At 43.4% G+C, this 15882-nt stretch overlaps 1 protein-coding gene across 2 annotated transcripts in view; it reads left to right on the top strand.

The window, feature by feature from the left end:
* The first annotated feature begins 2556 nt into the window (after positions 1–2556).
* lnpa (limb and neural patterns a) overlaps positions 2557–15882 on the top strand; it is a 60579-nt gene continuing 47253 nt past the window's right edge. For both annotated transcript variants that reach the window (XM_084314830.1, XM_084314829.1), the window contains exons 1-3: positions 2557–2610; positions 4382–4486; positions 5133–5174. In XM_084314830.1, the coding sequence (XP_084170956.1) occupies positions 4460–4486; positions 5133–5174 (69 nt within the window). In that variant the 5' untranslated portion in view covers positions 2557–2610; positions 4382–4459. The remainder of the gene's footprint in view (positions 2611–4381; positions 4487–5132; positions 5175–15882) is intronic.

Here is a 15882-nt window from a genome sequence, read left to right as displayed (position 1 = left end):
ACCTAGGAGGCCTCGCTGAGAATAATTATTTTTTTATATTATATAAAAATAAAAATAAATAGAATGTTAACAATCACTTTCCATCACAGACCTAAAATCTAGTTTTGCTTACATGCTTATATATTTCACATTAGACACATTAGACACGTTTGTAGAATACTCAATGTCACGAAGCGGCACTGCAGTCTGCAGATATACGGTACCCTACTCTTGGGATTCGGAAAAGTGCATTACCGGCCAGATCCTGGTAGTGGCACTGTCTCGATAATGCAGGTTTCCCTGTTGCAGACACGGATGTAACTTTTTTTCCACTCTGGGCTACTTTTTCTGTTAGCCTGAAGCTATAGCGTCACCAGATCGCATGGAATACTTATTGCGACGCTGAATTCAGTATACAGTAAAGGAATATAGCATCAGCCAATGGACATATCGATCTACCAGATGGCGATCAATAACTGGGAAATCCTTTTTGGAATCCAACCGGCCACAGGTAAGAGCGATTTGACGTCAATTACAGCCCAATCTGGCCTTGCTCTCATAGCCAAGCCTCTGGTCAGCGTATGATGCTGCAATAACGAATGCCGTTATTGGTAATCAATAATCAGAAACGACTTCCCCCGCCCCCCCCCCCCCCCTTTCATGCATTCATGGTGGAACATGATATCGATCATATGCATTTAGATTTTTAACTCTAGCTTGTGTATGGCCGAAACGCCAATCGATTTAACGTTATTAGCTTAGCACCCTGTAACTAGCTTTGCAGGAATTAGCCTCCTAGACCATTCTGGTATAACGTTCATATTCACGAGGCTATAAAATGGGAACGTATTGATGAAAAAATTATTTCTTTATGGCATATTGAAGGGAAGGTTTATACTGTCAATTGACAATGACAATGGACACATAGCAATAATATAAAATATAGATTTAGCTCTACAAACAACCTCACGCACAGTTAAACCTTGTTATGAGAAGCTGGCCTTATAGAGTGAGATTAGACGGATCCCAGTGGCCGCGAAAGTGGCAAAAATAAGTATTAATTAATTAATTAATAAAAACATTTCGCACAGCCAGGGCCTCGCATTTAAATTTCGCACAGGGCCTCGCATTTCTCCCAGACGGCACTGCGTATACCCACACTGACACAGGCTTGTTCAAGATGGATTTCGGTTTGCCTCGACTAGTAGACGAGAGTAGCCGAGTGAAGCCGGGGGAGGAGTTAAGAGGGCGGACACTGCCGATTTCACGAGAGCCCCTCGCCTAGTCTCGCGCGGCAGATACGCTTTCACGTCACCACACACACATTACACACCTGTCCAGCTCATTATAATGCGATGGCCGTGTGCAAAATTAGATCAGATTCAAATGTACAGCACACCATATACTGCTACAGTGGAATATACTATTCATATACCATAATGTATACCATCTTGTTGCGCGCTCCTGGCCGCACGCACACAGTATGTATGCGTATGAATGTACAGTTTCTACGCCAAATGTATATACACTCCTTTTCTGGACACTTTTGTATCACAAACAGTACTGTATTTGCAAATCTGATATGTCATAAATGTATAGATGTAGCAGTACTGTCTATCTGTATGTCATGTATGTCATATATGTTATGATGAATTGAAAATGGGGGACCCTGGTGGAAACAAGACGAAAGTCTTTCTCTGGTCTGCATCCCCTTAACAATTGTATGTATTGAGATGTACTGTACTGTACCCATTCTGCAATCTGTTAATAAACTTTTCAATCAATCAATCAATCAATCAACACAACACACTGCTGTATGTGTGTGTGTGTGTGTGTCTGACTGTCTGACAGCTTGAAGTTTATCATGATGATATGATGATAAGTTGATAACGCATAACATAATAAAGTCTTCAATCAATCAAATGTCTCATAACTCCCTGGCTGTCACATGGCTGGTGACTGACAACTTTTCTGAGCCAATAGGCGCTTTGCGCGACCGTAGCAAGTCGCTTCCCAGCCGGGAGCAGCCGGCTAGAGGTACTGTGGAGCCTCGCTCTGAATGCTGCGCGCGGCTCGCTCCCGCGGGAGTTCCGCGCCTCGCCTCGTCAGGTTTTCAGAGCAAATCGGACAACATTCTAACCGTCATGCAACGCGCTTGGCGAGGCCGTAGTAAAACCTGCGCAGATCTGCGCCCGCCTATCCCATCTTGAACAAGCCTGTTCATACAGTATGTGACTACGTGGCTGTCTCCCCCTGATGACTACTCCCGCCCCCACCCCACCCCACCCCATAATAACAAAGACAAAAACTGTTGTGACGTCAGAAGGGGGAACCCGCCAAAAACGTTGCCTCTGAGTCTCTGACCGACGCTGGGACGCATTCTGGACACGAGACAAACAAGTGATTTGAGAAAGAGTGTTTGTACACAAACCGTTGTCTCTGCACACACGCTCACATTGACGTCACTGGCTGCACTAGACACGCCCACCGTGTCACTGGCTGCACTAGACACGCCCCTCTCCGCGTCACTGGCTGCACTAGACACGCCCCCTCCCTCCGGCCGCGCGCGCTCACTGCGAGAACAGCAGCAGGACGAGAGGGGGAGAAGAGAACCTGCCAGCAGCAGCGACGGTAAAAATAGCCCCAGGTTATGTAAAAAGAAAAAACAATTAGGCTCTTCTGTCTTCTCTTGTTTTGTTGCATTGTTAGCATACGTTTTACTTCATTCAAAGAGCAACATTAACGTTATCTGGAATAATAACTAGTGTTCGAACAGTGTGTGTTTGTGCAACAAACTTGGGTGGTCAGAGTTAATAACGTTAGCTAACCGAGCTAACAGGTAACTTAGCTAGTTTGGGGGGGGGGGGGGGGCGATGCTAACAAGTGTTTCGTGCTGTCTGTCTGTCAGTTACCTGTTGTTGTTGTGACCTTAACGCTCCTCTGTTTTGTATTTCGATTTGAACTTTGGGGGATAATAACTGTTTGCCAACTGGTGTTGAAACTCTTGCTAGTAGTGGGTGTCGTTGTGGTGACTGGTGATGTCTCAAGTCAGTGGTTGATTGATTGATTGAATGAAAACTTTATTAACAGATTGCAGAATGGGTACAATACAGTACGGCTCAATAGACACAATTGTTAAGGGGATGCAGACCAGAGAAAGACGTTGGTCTTGTTTACATCAGGGTCCTCCATTTTCAATTCATCAGGACATAATAATTATGACATACATGACATACAGATAGACAGTACTGCTACATCTATACATTTATGACATACCAGATTTGCAAATACAGTACTGTCCAGAAAAGTATATACATTTGACGTAGAAACTGTACATTGGAGGAGGTTGGGTCTCAAGTCAGTTGTGGTGAATCTCGCTGCTGTCGGGACAAAACCTCATAACTCCATTTTTTGAATATTTTTTTTATTATATAAATCAACTCCGTAGATCATCCTCCATATGTGTGTGTGGGTTTTACAAAGTTTAAACAATGGGAAAGCATTAAACCGATCATCTGTCTAAACCTCCTAACTCTATTCACCCTCAAATCTGTGTTAGTTTTTTTCATCTGCTGAAAAGTTGGGTTTTTGGAGTTATGAGGTTTTGTCCCGACAGCAGCTGATGTCTCTGTGTTTGTAACACTAACCCTGCTGCATGGCCAACGATACAGTCGATAGGATATACATATATATCAATACCGGGTCAATAAACACTATTGCCCATCGTTACTTAAATACTTGATAAGTCGGTGTATGGGTGCTTTTCTCTTGAATGCTGCCACTTTTGTGTGACGACATGTTAAATGTTAACCCTTTCTTTAACTACCAAAGGGTTAACCCTTTCACTGTGACAATACAGAAGGTTAACCCTTTCACTGTCACACTACAGAAGGTTAACCCTAACTAGTGTGGTAGTGAAAGGTTAACCTTCTGTAGTGTGAGTTTTTAGACTATTTTTGTATCACAAACAGTACTGTATTTGTAAATGTGATATGTCATAAATGTATAGATGTAGCAGTAAATGTGTCAGTACTGTCTATCTGTATGTCATATGTTATTATGATGAATTGAAAATGGGGGACCCTGATCTGTAAACGAGACGAAAGTCTTTCTCTGGTCTGCATCCCCTTAACAATTGTGTGTATTGAGCTGTACTGCAGTGTATTGTACCCATTCTGCAATCTGTTAAATAAAATTATCAATCAATCAGTGTGGTAGTGAAAGGTTAACCTTCTGTAGTGTGGTAGTGAAAGGTTAACCTTCTGTAGTGTGGCAGTGAAAGGGTTAAGTAGCAGGTGGGCCGATGGTCGCAGTTGCCATGCATGGGAACACCAGGGGCTGTTTATAGACGGTGACTAAACCCAAGACTGAACACATGGTGCATGTCCCCTTTCTTTAACAGGCGGAGAAGCTCGTCTTTGTGAGGCGTCGCGTCGAGGGTCCACAAAGCTGAGCCTTCCTACCTCACTGGAACGTCAACATGGGGGCTATTGTCTCACGGTGGAGGGTTTGTAATCTCAACCTTTTCAGTCATGGCTTTCGTAGTAGTAGTAGTAGTAGTAGCAGCAGACAGTCGTAGTATTTTATTGATCCCATGGTGTGAAACTCCTTTTATCAATGGACACACAACTGAGATAAGACGATAGAAAGTACAAGCGGGACGATGTCGCCAGAATACATCAGTAACATACAGAGTAAATGCATAATACAATAATATATTATAAGGTGAATGGAAGTGCATAATGTTGCACAGGTTGGAATTATTTTAAGCCAAGCCTCTTCCCCCACTATACTGTTAACAGTCTGTGCTATCGATTGTGTCAATAACGTATGCAACGCTGAACAAACGCACACACAGGGAACATATGCATAGTAAACACACACAGGAACATATGCATAGTAAACACACAGGACGATATGCTAATGTAAACACACAGGAACATATGCTAACGTAAACACACAGGAAGATATGACCACAGGAAGAGATATGACTCCAGGAACATAATGCATACTACAAATCTTCCAAATTCCAAAGACGACTCTCATGGCAAAAGAGTTGCAACATTTCTTAGGACTAATATATCAAAGCTTTGCTCCATCTGTCTTGTGTTTTGAAATGTTTTTTTTGTTTGTTTTTTGTTTTGTTCCTGCAGACGAAACAGTCCACCGTGGAGGTTTTGGAAGGGATTGATAAGGTATGTTCCCGCGATAAGTCTTTAGAGGTCAATTTAAAACCAAGTTTAAGTGCATGTAGTCAAAATCAAGTTGCACTGCTGTGGCAGCGAGCCAGTACCATGTTACTCACAACTCCCACCTGGAGCCTTTTGGGGAACATGTGTGCAGCATCTTAACATGTGTGCAGCATCTTACTCCACAGAAACATGTGTGCAGCATCTTACTCCACAGAAACATGTGTGCAGCACGCATCTTACTCCACAGAAACATGTGTGCAGCACGCATCTTACTCCACAGTAACATGTGTGCAGCATCTTACTCCACAGAAACATGTGTGCAGCACGCATCTTACTCCACAGAAACATGTGTGCAGCACGCATCTTACTCCACAGAAACATGTGTGCAGCATCTTACTCCACAGAAACATGTGTGCAGCACGCATCTTACTCCACAGAAACATGTGTGCAGCACGCATCTTACTCCACAGAAACATGTGTGCAGCATCTTACTCCACAGAAACATGTGTGCAGCATCTTACTCCACAGAAACATGTGTGCAGCACGCATCTTACTCCACAGTAAATGCGCAAAATATCATAATTTAACTTGTATGGGCGTAGTATGTACATATACTGCCCTGCAGAAGCTGACCACAGTAACTATCTTGATAAAATGCAGGCTCGCGCTTAAATCTTCTCTTTTCTAACTAAAGTTGAACCTAAAACACACTTGACAACATTTATTTTTATTTCCCCCCCCTCCTTTTTCCTCCGATTTTCTCCCATCCCAATGTTGGTCATTATGCCAATTCCCAATCCCCTTCCTGGTCGCTGCGCACTTACTTCCCACAGTCGGTCTGGGAGAGTGGAGGCTATCACGTGCTTCCTCCGACACACGTCTAGCCAATCAACTGCTTCTTTTCACCTGGCAGCGCGGACTCTCACTGAGAGGGTGTAACGTGTGGAAGGATCACACTACCCCCCTTAGATCCTATCCGCACTGAGCAGGCGCCCCGACCGAACTGTAGGAGTCGCTGTTTACAACGACCCGGACGCTTATTGCTTATTCCCAGAGGAAGAGTACGCCCGAGTGCTTCCGCATTTTCCCTGATTGGCTGCGACACGCCCCGCGGCAGGCGCGGCAGCCGCAGAGCGGAGCGGCGAGCGGCAGAGCTTGCGGCATTATGTAGCCATAATCCCAGATGATTTTCATTCGAAGCTTAGCTCAACTGGCAGCGCTGCGGTCCTGCGGTCCGTTGGTAACGAGTTCGAATCCCTTCAATTTTCTTTTTTTTAACGTGCATTCTTTCGCCGGTTAAGTTTAGGCATTAAGGTTAAGGTTAGGCATTGTTTCGGAGTTGGTTAAGGTTAGAAGGGTTAAGTTTAGGCGCTGTTAAGCTGGTTAAGGTTAGAGTTTGTCTTAGAGAATGGCAATATTCTTTCGGAGTTGGTTATGGTTAAGGTTAGGCATTGTTTCGGAGTTGGTTATGGTTAGAAGGGTTAAGTTTAGGCGCTGTTAAGGAGCTGGTTAAGGTTAGAGTTTGTCTTAGAGAATGGCAATAGACAGCCTATTTCCGCGCTGCAGCGCGAGGCAATAGACAGCCTATTTCCTCGCTGCAGCTCTCTCGCGCTGCCGTGGTCACATGGGCGTCATGGCCAATCAGAGAAAACGCGGAAGCACGCAACGTACTCTTCCGCTGGGAATAAGCTACACGCGACCCGGACCCACCCCGCCAGCTTTCCCACCCTCTAATACAGCCAATTGTATTAGTGTGAATGGCCAGCCAAGCTGGTGACAACGCCGGAGCTGTGAGCTGGATTCGAACTGGCAAATCCAGCGTCTCCGGTGTTGGTGACGAACGCAATCTCCGCTACGCCACCTGACCGCCCTAATTGACAACATTTCTAACGTTAAGATGGCTATGCTATCTTGAGTCATATTTGATCTGCGATGTTTAGTATGAAAGTTAGATGGTGCACGAGCAGGGCTGCAACTAACGATTATTTTGGTAGTCGACTAATCTGTCGATAATTTTTTCGATTAGTCGACTAATCTAACAATTATTTCTGTCACACCCTCCATCTCTGCTTCCTGTGGGCGCGGCTCCTTTTCCGGGCTCTTAGCAGACTTCTTAGCTTAACATAACAGACCTACAGTAAGTTTGGGGGAACTAATGGGATAACTGGGGTTGCAACAAAAGTGCAACTAGGGCTAAAAACACAATGAAATAAAATAATAATAATAATAATAATAATAATAATAATAATAATAATAATAATAATAATAATAATAATAATAATAATAATAATAATAATAATAATAATAATAATAATAAATAATATATCCTTCTTAGCAGACTTCTTAGCTTAACATCCCAGGGAACTAATGGGATAACTGGGGAAGTTGTTTGGTCCTGACAAGAGTCTCAAAGTCTGGGGTGATGGTAGACAAAGCAACTCTGAGGTCATGCTCAATGTCCAATCTGTTCCTCTGCTTTGTCTTCAGCTGGACCAGAGCTGAGAAGCCACTTTCACAAAGATAGGTAGTGCAAAAAAAAATAAAGTATAAATTTTTTTTTATTATTTTTTAATATGACGCATCGGCGCAAAAATTCGGCGTCGACGAGTTTTTATGATCGACGTCGTCGATTATGTCGACTAATCGTTGCAGCCCTACACTGAAGTGCGTTACGTGGTGCGCCACTCTGTCAGTCTGAGAGAGGGCAGAGCTTAGGGTCAACTGGGATAATAATACCTTTTGCGACGCAATCGCACGTCAATAATCCATCACTGTCCCAAACCTGACATCTCTATCATGTTGTACCATCTTGCAGAGAAAACCACATGTTTGTTTATTTATTTTATTTAATTTTTTCTGCGACTGATAGACCAATAGTATACCAGCTGCTGCTCGCAGCTATAAATATAAAATGCACAACAGTGATTTCCAATTTAGAACTGAGCGTTCTCTGTTCACTTGAAAGGAACACTGTGATCACATGCAGGAGAGCGGGGCCGTGCTTTGGGTCGTTTCTACAGATGCAGAGTCGATTACAGGATACATCTGCCATGATTTGCATTAGAGCTGTCCCCGACTAAGGATTTGTATGGTCGATGATTGGCCAAAATTTACCGTTAGTCGACTATTAGTCCACAAAAAAAAAAAAAAAAAAAATATATATATATATATATATATTTTTTTGTAATCATTCCATTTGGGCTGTGGGGGGTGCTTAATGCTTAATGTCGACTGAAGGCTTCTTGTCCTCTGCAAAAGCATGCAATTGGTCCACTGATGGATACATCTTGATATTTGTCTAGTCTAGTGTGTTCATTAGATGGGTGAAATCCTCTTTCAGTGCCTCTGTGACTGTTTTCTTAGGCAGTTAGCCTCTGGTATGCGTGCCATTAGCTTAGTGCAGTTAATAAGTCCAACTAACTGCAATAGTGTCAGGTAGGGCTGGGCGATATGGCCAAAAATGTTATCACGATAACATCACATTTATATCACGATATTTTTATTAGTATTAAAAATAAAATCTTTTTTGAAATGATTATTTAAACAACAAATGTATATTTTTTTTGCAGCAATTCTTTGTCGTTGCCGCCATCTTTAGTGTTACAGCCCCTCACCCCTCTGGTTTGAAAGCGAAAGTACAAAAAAAGTGGCTGTGGCTCCAGGGGAGTTGGAACAGTTCTGGCTCTGCTAGTTTCTTTTCTATCTTTTGGCGCTTTTTTGGTGGACAAACCACCGCACATGTGCACCGTGAGTCGAGACTGTAGACTAGCTCTGCTAGCACACATAGCCTACTGTGTACAGACGGTTTCAAACTGTATTTTAAATTAGAAAGCAAACAAAATAAATGGACAAGAGACAAAGAAATCTCAATTTGGTCAGTATTGTCATTTGGACAAGCAAAGCCATTACTTTAAGTTGCAGAACTTGCAGGCAAGAAAGACAAGTCTGTCCACAAGTCTGTCCAAAAAAAAAATAATAATAATTTATTATCTATTTTTATCATCGATTATTAACACTTTGGCTGCCTAAGGTTAAATTCATGATATACCATAGATTGCCAGCTCTATTTGTCTATGGAGAAAGTCCCCTTCTTTGCAGGGCTATAACTTTTTAAATTCTATTGCTACATTGCCATTATTAGGGCCCATTCAAAGTCCTATATGTATTGTTCATTGTGTAGCAACGTTAAACTTTTTCATTCACATATTCATAGTAAAGTATGGTCTAATGTATAAGTATGTTTTCATCTCTTTCTGCAGCTTTCTCCAGAACGTGATATATAGCCCCAAATGCATTATATTGATGATGAAATACAGTTTGATGGCAATCAGCGCGATATAAAAAATTCCAACTAGACGTACTTCTAGAAGTTACTACACGTCATCTGATGTTGACCGGATGGGCGAGGGGGCGTTTATAATTCCGTGGGCAGCGTTATACCAATCATCTAATGTGGGTCAAATGTTGATAATAGCAGTTAGTATCGAAGACGGTAACGTTACACGCTCAAACTCACCCCAGTCTCCGCGCGCCGTTGGGCGATCATCGTAGAGTAGAAATCTTATCATTATGGGATATATTTTTACCCGGTCCATCTCCAGCTTGTATAATGGTATATACGTCCAAATCATGTTGTTTATCGAGTTATTGCCAATCGATCACTGTGTAGCGTGACGAGCCAGAGTCCCATGACCTATAGCGAGCGCCCGGAAGTACTACGGACGTCTAGCACAACCTCTATGGCACATCCTGTTTGGCGATTGCGCCGATCGACCACCAGATGGCGCTCCTGAACCGCCAGAGAGCTCAGTGGGTCCTGCTGGTGGATCTCAGGCCAGCGGAGGGGACATATGAATCCGATCGCAGATTTTTGAAATATTGATATAAGGACGACGTAACGCGTCCTCCGGCAACTTTAGCATGGCCAGCAAAGACGTCTAAAGACGGTTCCCGGCACCCAAAGTGTTAAAATATATCGCGCTAATTTTTCGCGATTTATCGCCCAGGCCTAAAGCACAGAAAAAGCACAGAAAAATAAATCTCAATTTGGTCAGTATTGTCATTTGGACAAGCAAAGCCATTACTTTAAGTTTCAGGCAAGAAAGACAAGTCTGTCCACTGTCTCTGCTTTTAAAGCTGCCCTGTTGCAGGTCACAATACAAATACAAAAATAAATACATTTTTATTATTATTTTTATTATCGATATTATTATTATAAAATATATCGTGATAATTATCGTTATCGTTTTATCGCCCAGCCCTAGTGTCAGGTGTGTCGCCAGGTGTAGGTGTTTGGAGGGTAGGCATGTGGGAATGAGAACACGACTCCTCAGCCATGTAGACGTTTCGCAGGTGACGTATTTCCGGCTCCTCCCATCTCTCCAGTGTCTCCTGCAGTTATATGAAAATGAATGGACTATTAACCCTTTCACTATCACACTACAGAAGGTTAACCTTTCACTAACACACTACAGAACCGTCTGTAGTGTGGTAGTGAAAGGGTTAACCTTCTGTAGTGTGGTTGTGAAAGGGTTAACCTTCTGTAGTGTGGTTGTGAAAGGGTTAACCATTTGGTATTGAAAGGGTTAACAGTCTGTAGTGTGGTAGTGAAAGGGTTAACCTTCTGTAGTGTGGTTGTGAAAGGGTTAACCATTTGGTAGTGAAAGGATTAACCATCTGTAGTGTGGTAGGGAAAGGGTTAACCGTTTGTATTGTGGTAGTGAAGTGTTAACCTTCTGTCGTGTGGCAGTGAAAGGGTTAACCATTTGGTAGTGTGGTAGTGAAAGTGTTAACCTTCTGTATTGTCACAGTGAAAGGATTAACCATGTGGTACTGTGGTAGTGAAAGGGTTAACCGTGTGGCAGTGAAAGGGTTAAGGTTAACCTTCTGTATTGTCACAGTGAAAGGGTTAACCATGTGGTAGTGAAAGGGTTAACCATGTGGTAGTGTGGCAGTGAAAGGGTTAATAGATGGTTCCTAGCTCCGTCTGTGGCTCATGCGGGCTGTGGTTCCCCTGAACAAGGATATACATTTCTCTCTCTGATAAGGCCGGGGATTTTTGCACTTGGAAGCAGCAGTTAAAACCGCTAGGCAGAAATAGCTTAGCATTGCAGATCAGGTTGCATTATCTGCAGCATCCAGTCAGAATATTGGAACTAGTGCTGTCAGGCCATTAAAAAAAGTAATCTAATTAATTACAGGATTTGTAATGAATTAATCTAATTAATCACATTTTAATCGCATAACCATTTTATGCCTGATATTCTATAATCATATTTCAAATTGCATGTGTCTGGATGGCAAAATTCAGTACTGTACCTACAAAACCTTCTGTTTAATCATCTTCCATTTATTCATTTGCTTAGATTTTTCATGTCTGGTCAATTTGAGCATGGTGTTATTCACAGTCAAAGATAAAAAATGTTATTGATATTCTCATTTGGTTCATTACAATTTACTCAAGCCTAGTAACAGACACAGTATTTCTGACACTGGGAATACATTTTGATTATAAAAAAAAAAAAAAAAATTATTTAAAAAAATATATATATATAATTTTGTGCAAAATCAACTCCGCCTCTCTTTGTTAACTACAACAAGCAATGCTGTTTGTTATTTAAGATGAGTTCGGACTCGGTACTGACAGATTTGTGTTCATTGTGCTGCTTTTATAAAGCCTCAAATGACTGCTTACTGCTTTCATGGAAGCAAAGTGTTTAGTTTGTCTAAGATTTAAAAAGGTTTAAACTTTACAGCACTGACAAAGTTGAACAAAGTGCTGTACAAGTCCCACAACATAATTTTTTTATTTTATTATAATAATATTCTTTATTTTATTAAAAAAAAATCCAGAAGCTTCGAATTAAAATCGAATCTCGTCCCCGAAGCTTAGAATTCCAAAAAAAACAACAAAGGTCAGCCCTAGAGTTCTACTGAACAAACACACAATACTTAAAGTGATAATTCTGATATTTGGAACCGTAGCACTATTTCCTTCGTACCATCGATGACGTTGACCAGTGGAGCCCTTTCTCAGCACAATCCATGCCGTTCTCAAACCAGCTCCGGATAGTTGGCCACAAACCTAATGCTGAAATAAGTGGATCTCTAGTTACACCTCAGTCTGTTTTTCTTCATTATAATATGTTAAATATGCCTACTGTGGTTGGCATGCAGCCAGTTTCACGCTAGACTGTTAATATTATTTCTGAAAGGCGTTTAGATAATTGTGCTTTGAAACTGGGTCACCTGCACTCATACATTCTTACAAAATATGACATTTTCAACACATCCATATGTCCATTTGGGGGCAACCACTGTTAACCTTTCAGCCGTGTTAAAGATTTGTTTAAGATAAGATACACTTTTCTTTTATCCCAGGGGTTAAGGTCAAGTACAATTCAGCAGCACTACATGGCAATGGCTGGCAAATAAAAACAACAAAATAAATAAATAATTACAAGATATAACAAGCACAGGAATTCCTATAAACTGCTACTCCTATATACTGACATATTGTGTATAAAAGCAGCAGCACAGTTGACGAGGCGATTGTTTTCCTGAAGAGATGAGGGTTCTTAACCCTTTCACTACACCACTACAGAAGGTTAACCTTTCACTACCACACTACAGGCGGTTAACCTTCTGTAGTGTGGTAGTGAAAGGGTTAACCTTCTGTAGTGTGGTTGTGAAAGGGTTAACCCTTTGTCGTGTGGCAGTGACAGGGTTAACCTTCCGTATTGTCGCAGTGAAAGGGTTAGCCATTTGGTAGTGTGGTACTGAAAGGGTTAACCTTCTGTATTGTCACAGTGAAAGGGTTAACCTTCTGTAGTGTGGTAGTGAAAGGTTAACCTTCTGTAGTGTGGTAGTGAAAGGTTAACCGTCTAGTGTGGTAGTGAAAGGGTTAACCTGTAGTATGGTTGTGAAAGGGTTAACCCTTTGTCATGTGGCAGTGAAAGGGTTAACCTTCCGTATTGTAGCAGTGAAAGGGTTAGCCATTTGGTAGTGTGGTACTGAAAGGGTTAACCTTCTGTATTATCACAGTGAAAGGGTTAACCTTCTGTAGTGTGGTAGGTAGTGAAAGGGCTAACCTTCTGTAGTGTGGTAGTGAAAGGGTTAACTGTATGTAGTGGTAGTGAAAGGGTTAACCGTCTGTAGTGTGGTAGTGAAAGGGTTAACCGTCTGTAGTGTGGTAGTAAAAGTGTTAACCTTCTGTAGTGTGGTAGTGAAAGGGGTAACGTTCTGTAGTGTGGTAGTGAAAGGGTTAACCTGCTGTAGTGTGGTAGTGAAAGTAGTGTGGTAGTGAAAGGGCTAACCTTCTGTAGTGTGGTAGTGAAAGGGCTAACCTTCTGTAGTGTGGTAGTGAAAGGGTTAAACACCTCTTCCAGATAGAGTTGGTGTGAGTGGAGGCAGGGTGTTCTGGGGGGTCGTCTGTTGTCCTGCTGACATGGAGACACTGTGCTGAGTCTGTGGTCAAGCTGGACAGCGGAGTGAGTGACGGACACACATGCTGCTGTAGCGGAGATCACTTTATCCTCAGAGACCACTGATTCCTAGGCCTATTTCTGGAACAGGGATAATCAACAGAGAGGCCGTGGTATTTCATTTCCCTGTTCGCGACGGAGGAAGTTGAACGAGCAGTTGGGTGTGTTATGCAAACGGAATTTAGATGAGTTGGCCTATTTGTCACAGGAAGACTTTGCAAACCTTTGTCCCCATTTCTGTTGAGGCTTTTGGACAAGAAGTTGTATGAAATACAATGACTTCTCCAGAGGTTGGGACCGCAATGGAAATACGTCTAAGGACTTTCTTGTGCTATCCTGATATATTTACATTTACATTACATTTACATTTAGTCATTTAGCTGACGCTTTTATCCAAAGCGACTTACAAGTTCTGTACGACAAGCCATCAGGAAGAGCACAACTCTATCAGCTGAGTAACAATGTTCATCAAAGTGTTGAGTGCTACAGTGTGTAGGTTAGTTTATTAGGACAAGTGCATGACAGTATGGTTAGTTAGGGTTAGATTTTTTATTTTTTTTTTAATTCAGATAATGGTTGAAGAAGTGCGTCTTTAGTCGACGGCGAAAGATTGGACGTGTTTCGGCTGTCCTAACTGGGGTGGGTAGTTCATTCCACCATTGTGGGGCAAGGACTGAGAATAGGCGACTTCTCTTTGATGACCCTCCCGGAGCTTGGATAGGAGTAGGTCTGAGGCGGCCAGAAGATGCAGAGCGTAGGGGTCTTGAGGGTGTGTAGTTAGAGACCATTGACCGGAGGTAGGCGGGAGCAGTTCCCTTTGCCGCACGGTATGCTAGGTCGAGGGCCTTGAAGCGGATTCGTGCAGCAATGGGGAGCCAGTGCAGGTCCCTAAGAAGTGGGGTGACATGGGCCGACTTCGGTAGGTTTGAGATCAGGCGGGCCGCTGCGTTCTGAATGAGTTGAAGAGGCTTAGTGGCAGTGGCCGGGAGGCCAGCGAGCAGTGCGTTGCAGTAGTCGAGGCGGGAGATGACTGTTGATTGGACGAGGAGTTGGGTGGCTTCTTTTGTCAGGAAGGGGCGTATCCTTCTGACGTTGCTCAGGAGGAATCGGCAGGTTCTGGTTGTCGCTGCGATGTGAGCAGAGAAGTTCAACTGGTCGTCGAGGACAACACCAAGGTTCTTGGCGGTCGGGGACGCGGTCACAGCTGCATTCTCGACTGTGATGGAAAGGTCGGTCAGGGGGGAGGATTTGGCCGGCAGGTGGAGCAATTCTGTTTTGCTTAGGTTCAGTTTGAGGTGGTTGGTCGTCATCCAGGCGGAGATGTCGGACAGACAGGCCGAGATCCGCTCAGAGACGCGGATATCTGAGGGAGGGAAGGAGAGGAAGAGTTGAGTATCGTCGGCATAACAGTGGTAGGAGAAGCCATGAGACGTGATAATGTTACCCAGTGATTTAGTGTAGAGGGAGAAGAGAAGGGGTCCTAAAACCGAGCCCTGGGGGACACCCGTCCGCAGGGGGCGGGTGGCCGACAGGGTCCCTCTCCATGACACTTGGTAGGAGCGGTCATTGAGGTATGATGACAACCATGTCAGCGCAGAGCCAGCCACTCCCATTCCTGCGAGGGCCGCGAGGAGGATCTGGTGGTTGACTGTGTCGAAGGCTGCAGATAGATCTAGGAGAATCAGGACAGAGGAGAGGCCTTTCGCTTTTGCTAAGTGAAGTGCCTCTGTGACCGCAATGAGGGCTGTCTCTGTGGAGTGACCAGTCCTGAAGCCTGACTGATTAGGGTCTAGGAGGTCATTCTGTAAGAGATAAGCAGTAAGTTGGTTGGATACAGCACGTTCAAGTGTTTTAGAAAGGAAGGAGAGAAGAGAGACAGGACGGTAGTTGCCTATGACGGTAGGGTTCAGGGATGGTTTTTTTATGAGGGGCGTGACTCTGGCTTGTTTTAGGGAGGTGGGGACCACCCCCGAGTTGAGTGAGGAGTTGATGGTTGCAGTTAGGAATGGGAGGATGTCTGGTGCTATGGACTGGAGGAGTGGGGAAGGTAGCCGGTCCAGCTGGCATGTAGTCGGACGGTTCGACGTTACCAGTGTCAGGGTCTCGGCTTCTGTAATGGGAGAGAAAGATGACAGAGTGAAGGATGAGGTTCTCGATTCAGCATTTGGAATGGGTGGGGGTTGGGAGAAGGAGCTGCGGATGTTCTCCACTTTTTCCTCAAAGAAGAT

This window comes from Notolepis coatsorum, assembly GCF_963971535.1.
Source record: "Notolepis coatsorum genome assembly, chromosome: 5".
NCBI lineage: Eukaryota > Metazoa > Chordata > Actinopteri > Aulopiformes > Paralepididae > Notolepis > Notolepis coatsorum.
The sequence above is the reverse complement of the archived record's forward strand: the minus strand, read 5'-3'. Positions and strand labels throughout refer to the sequence as shown.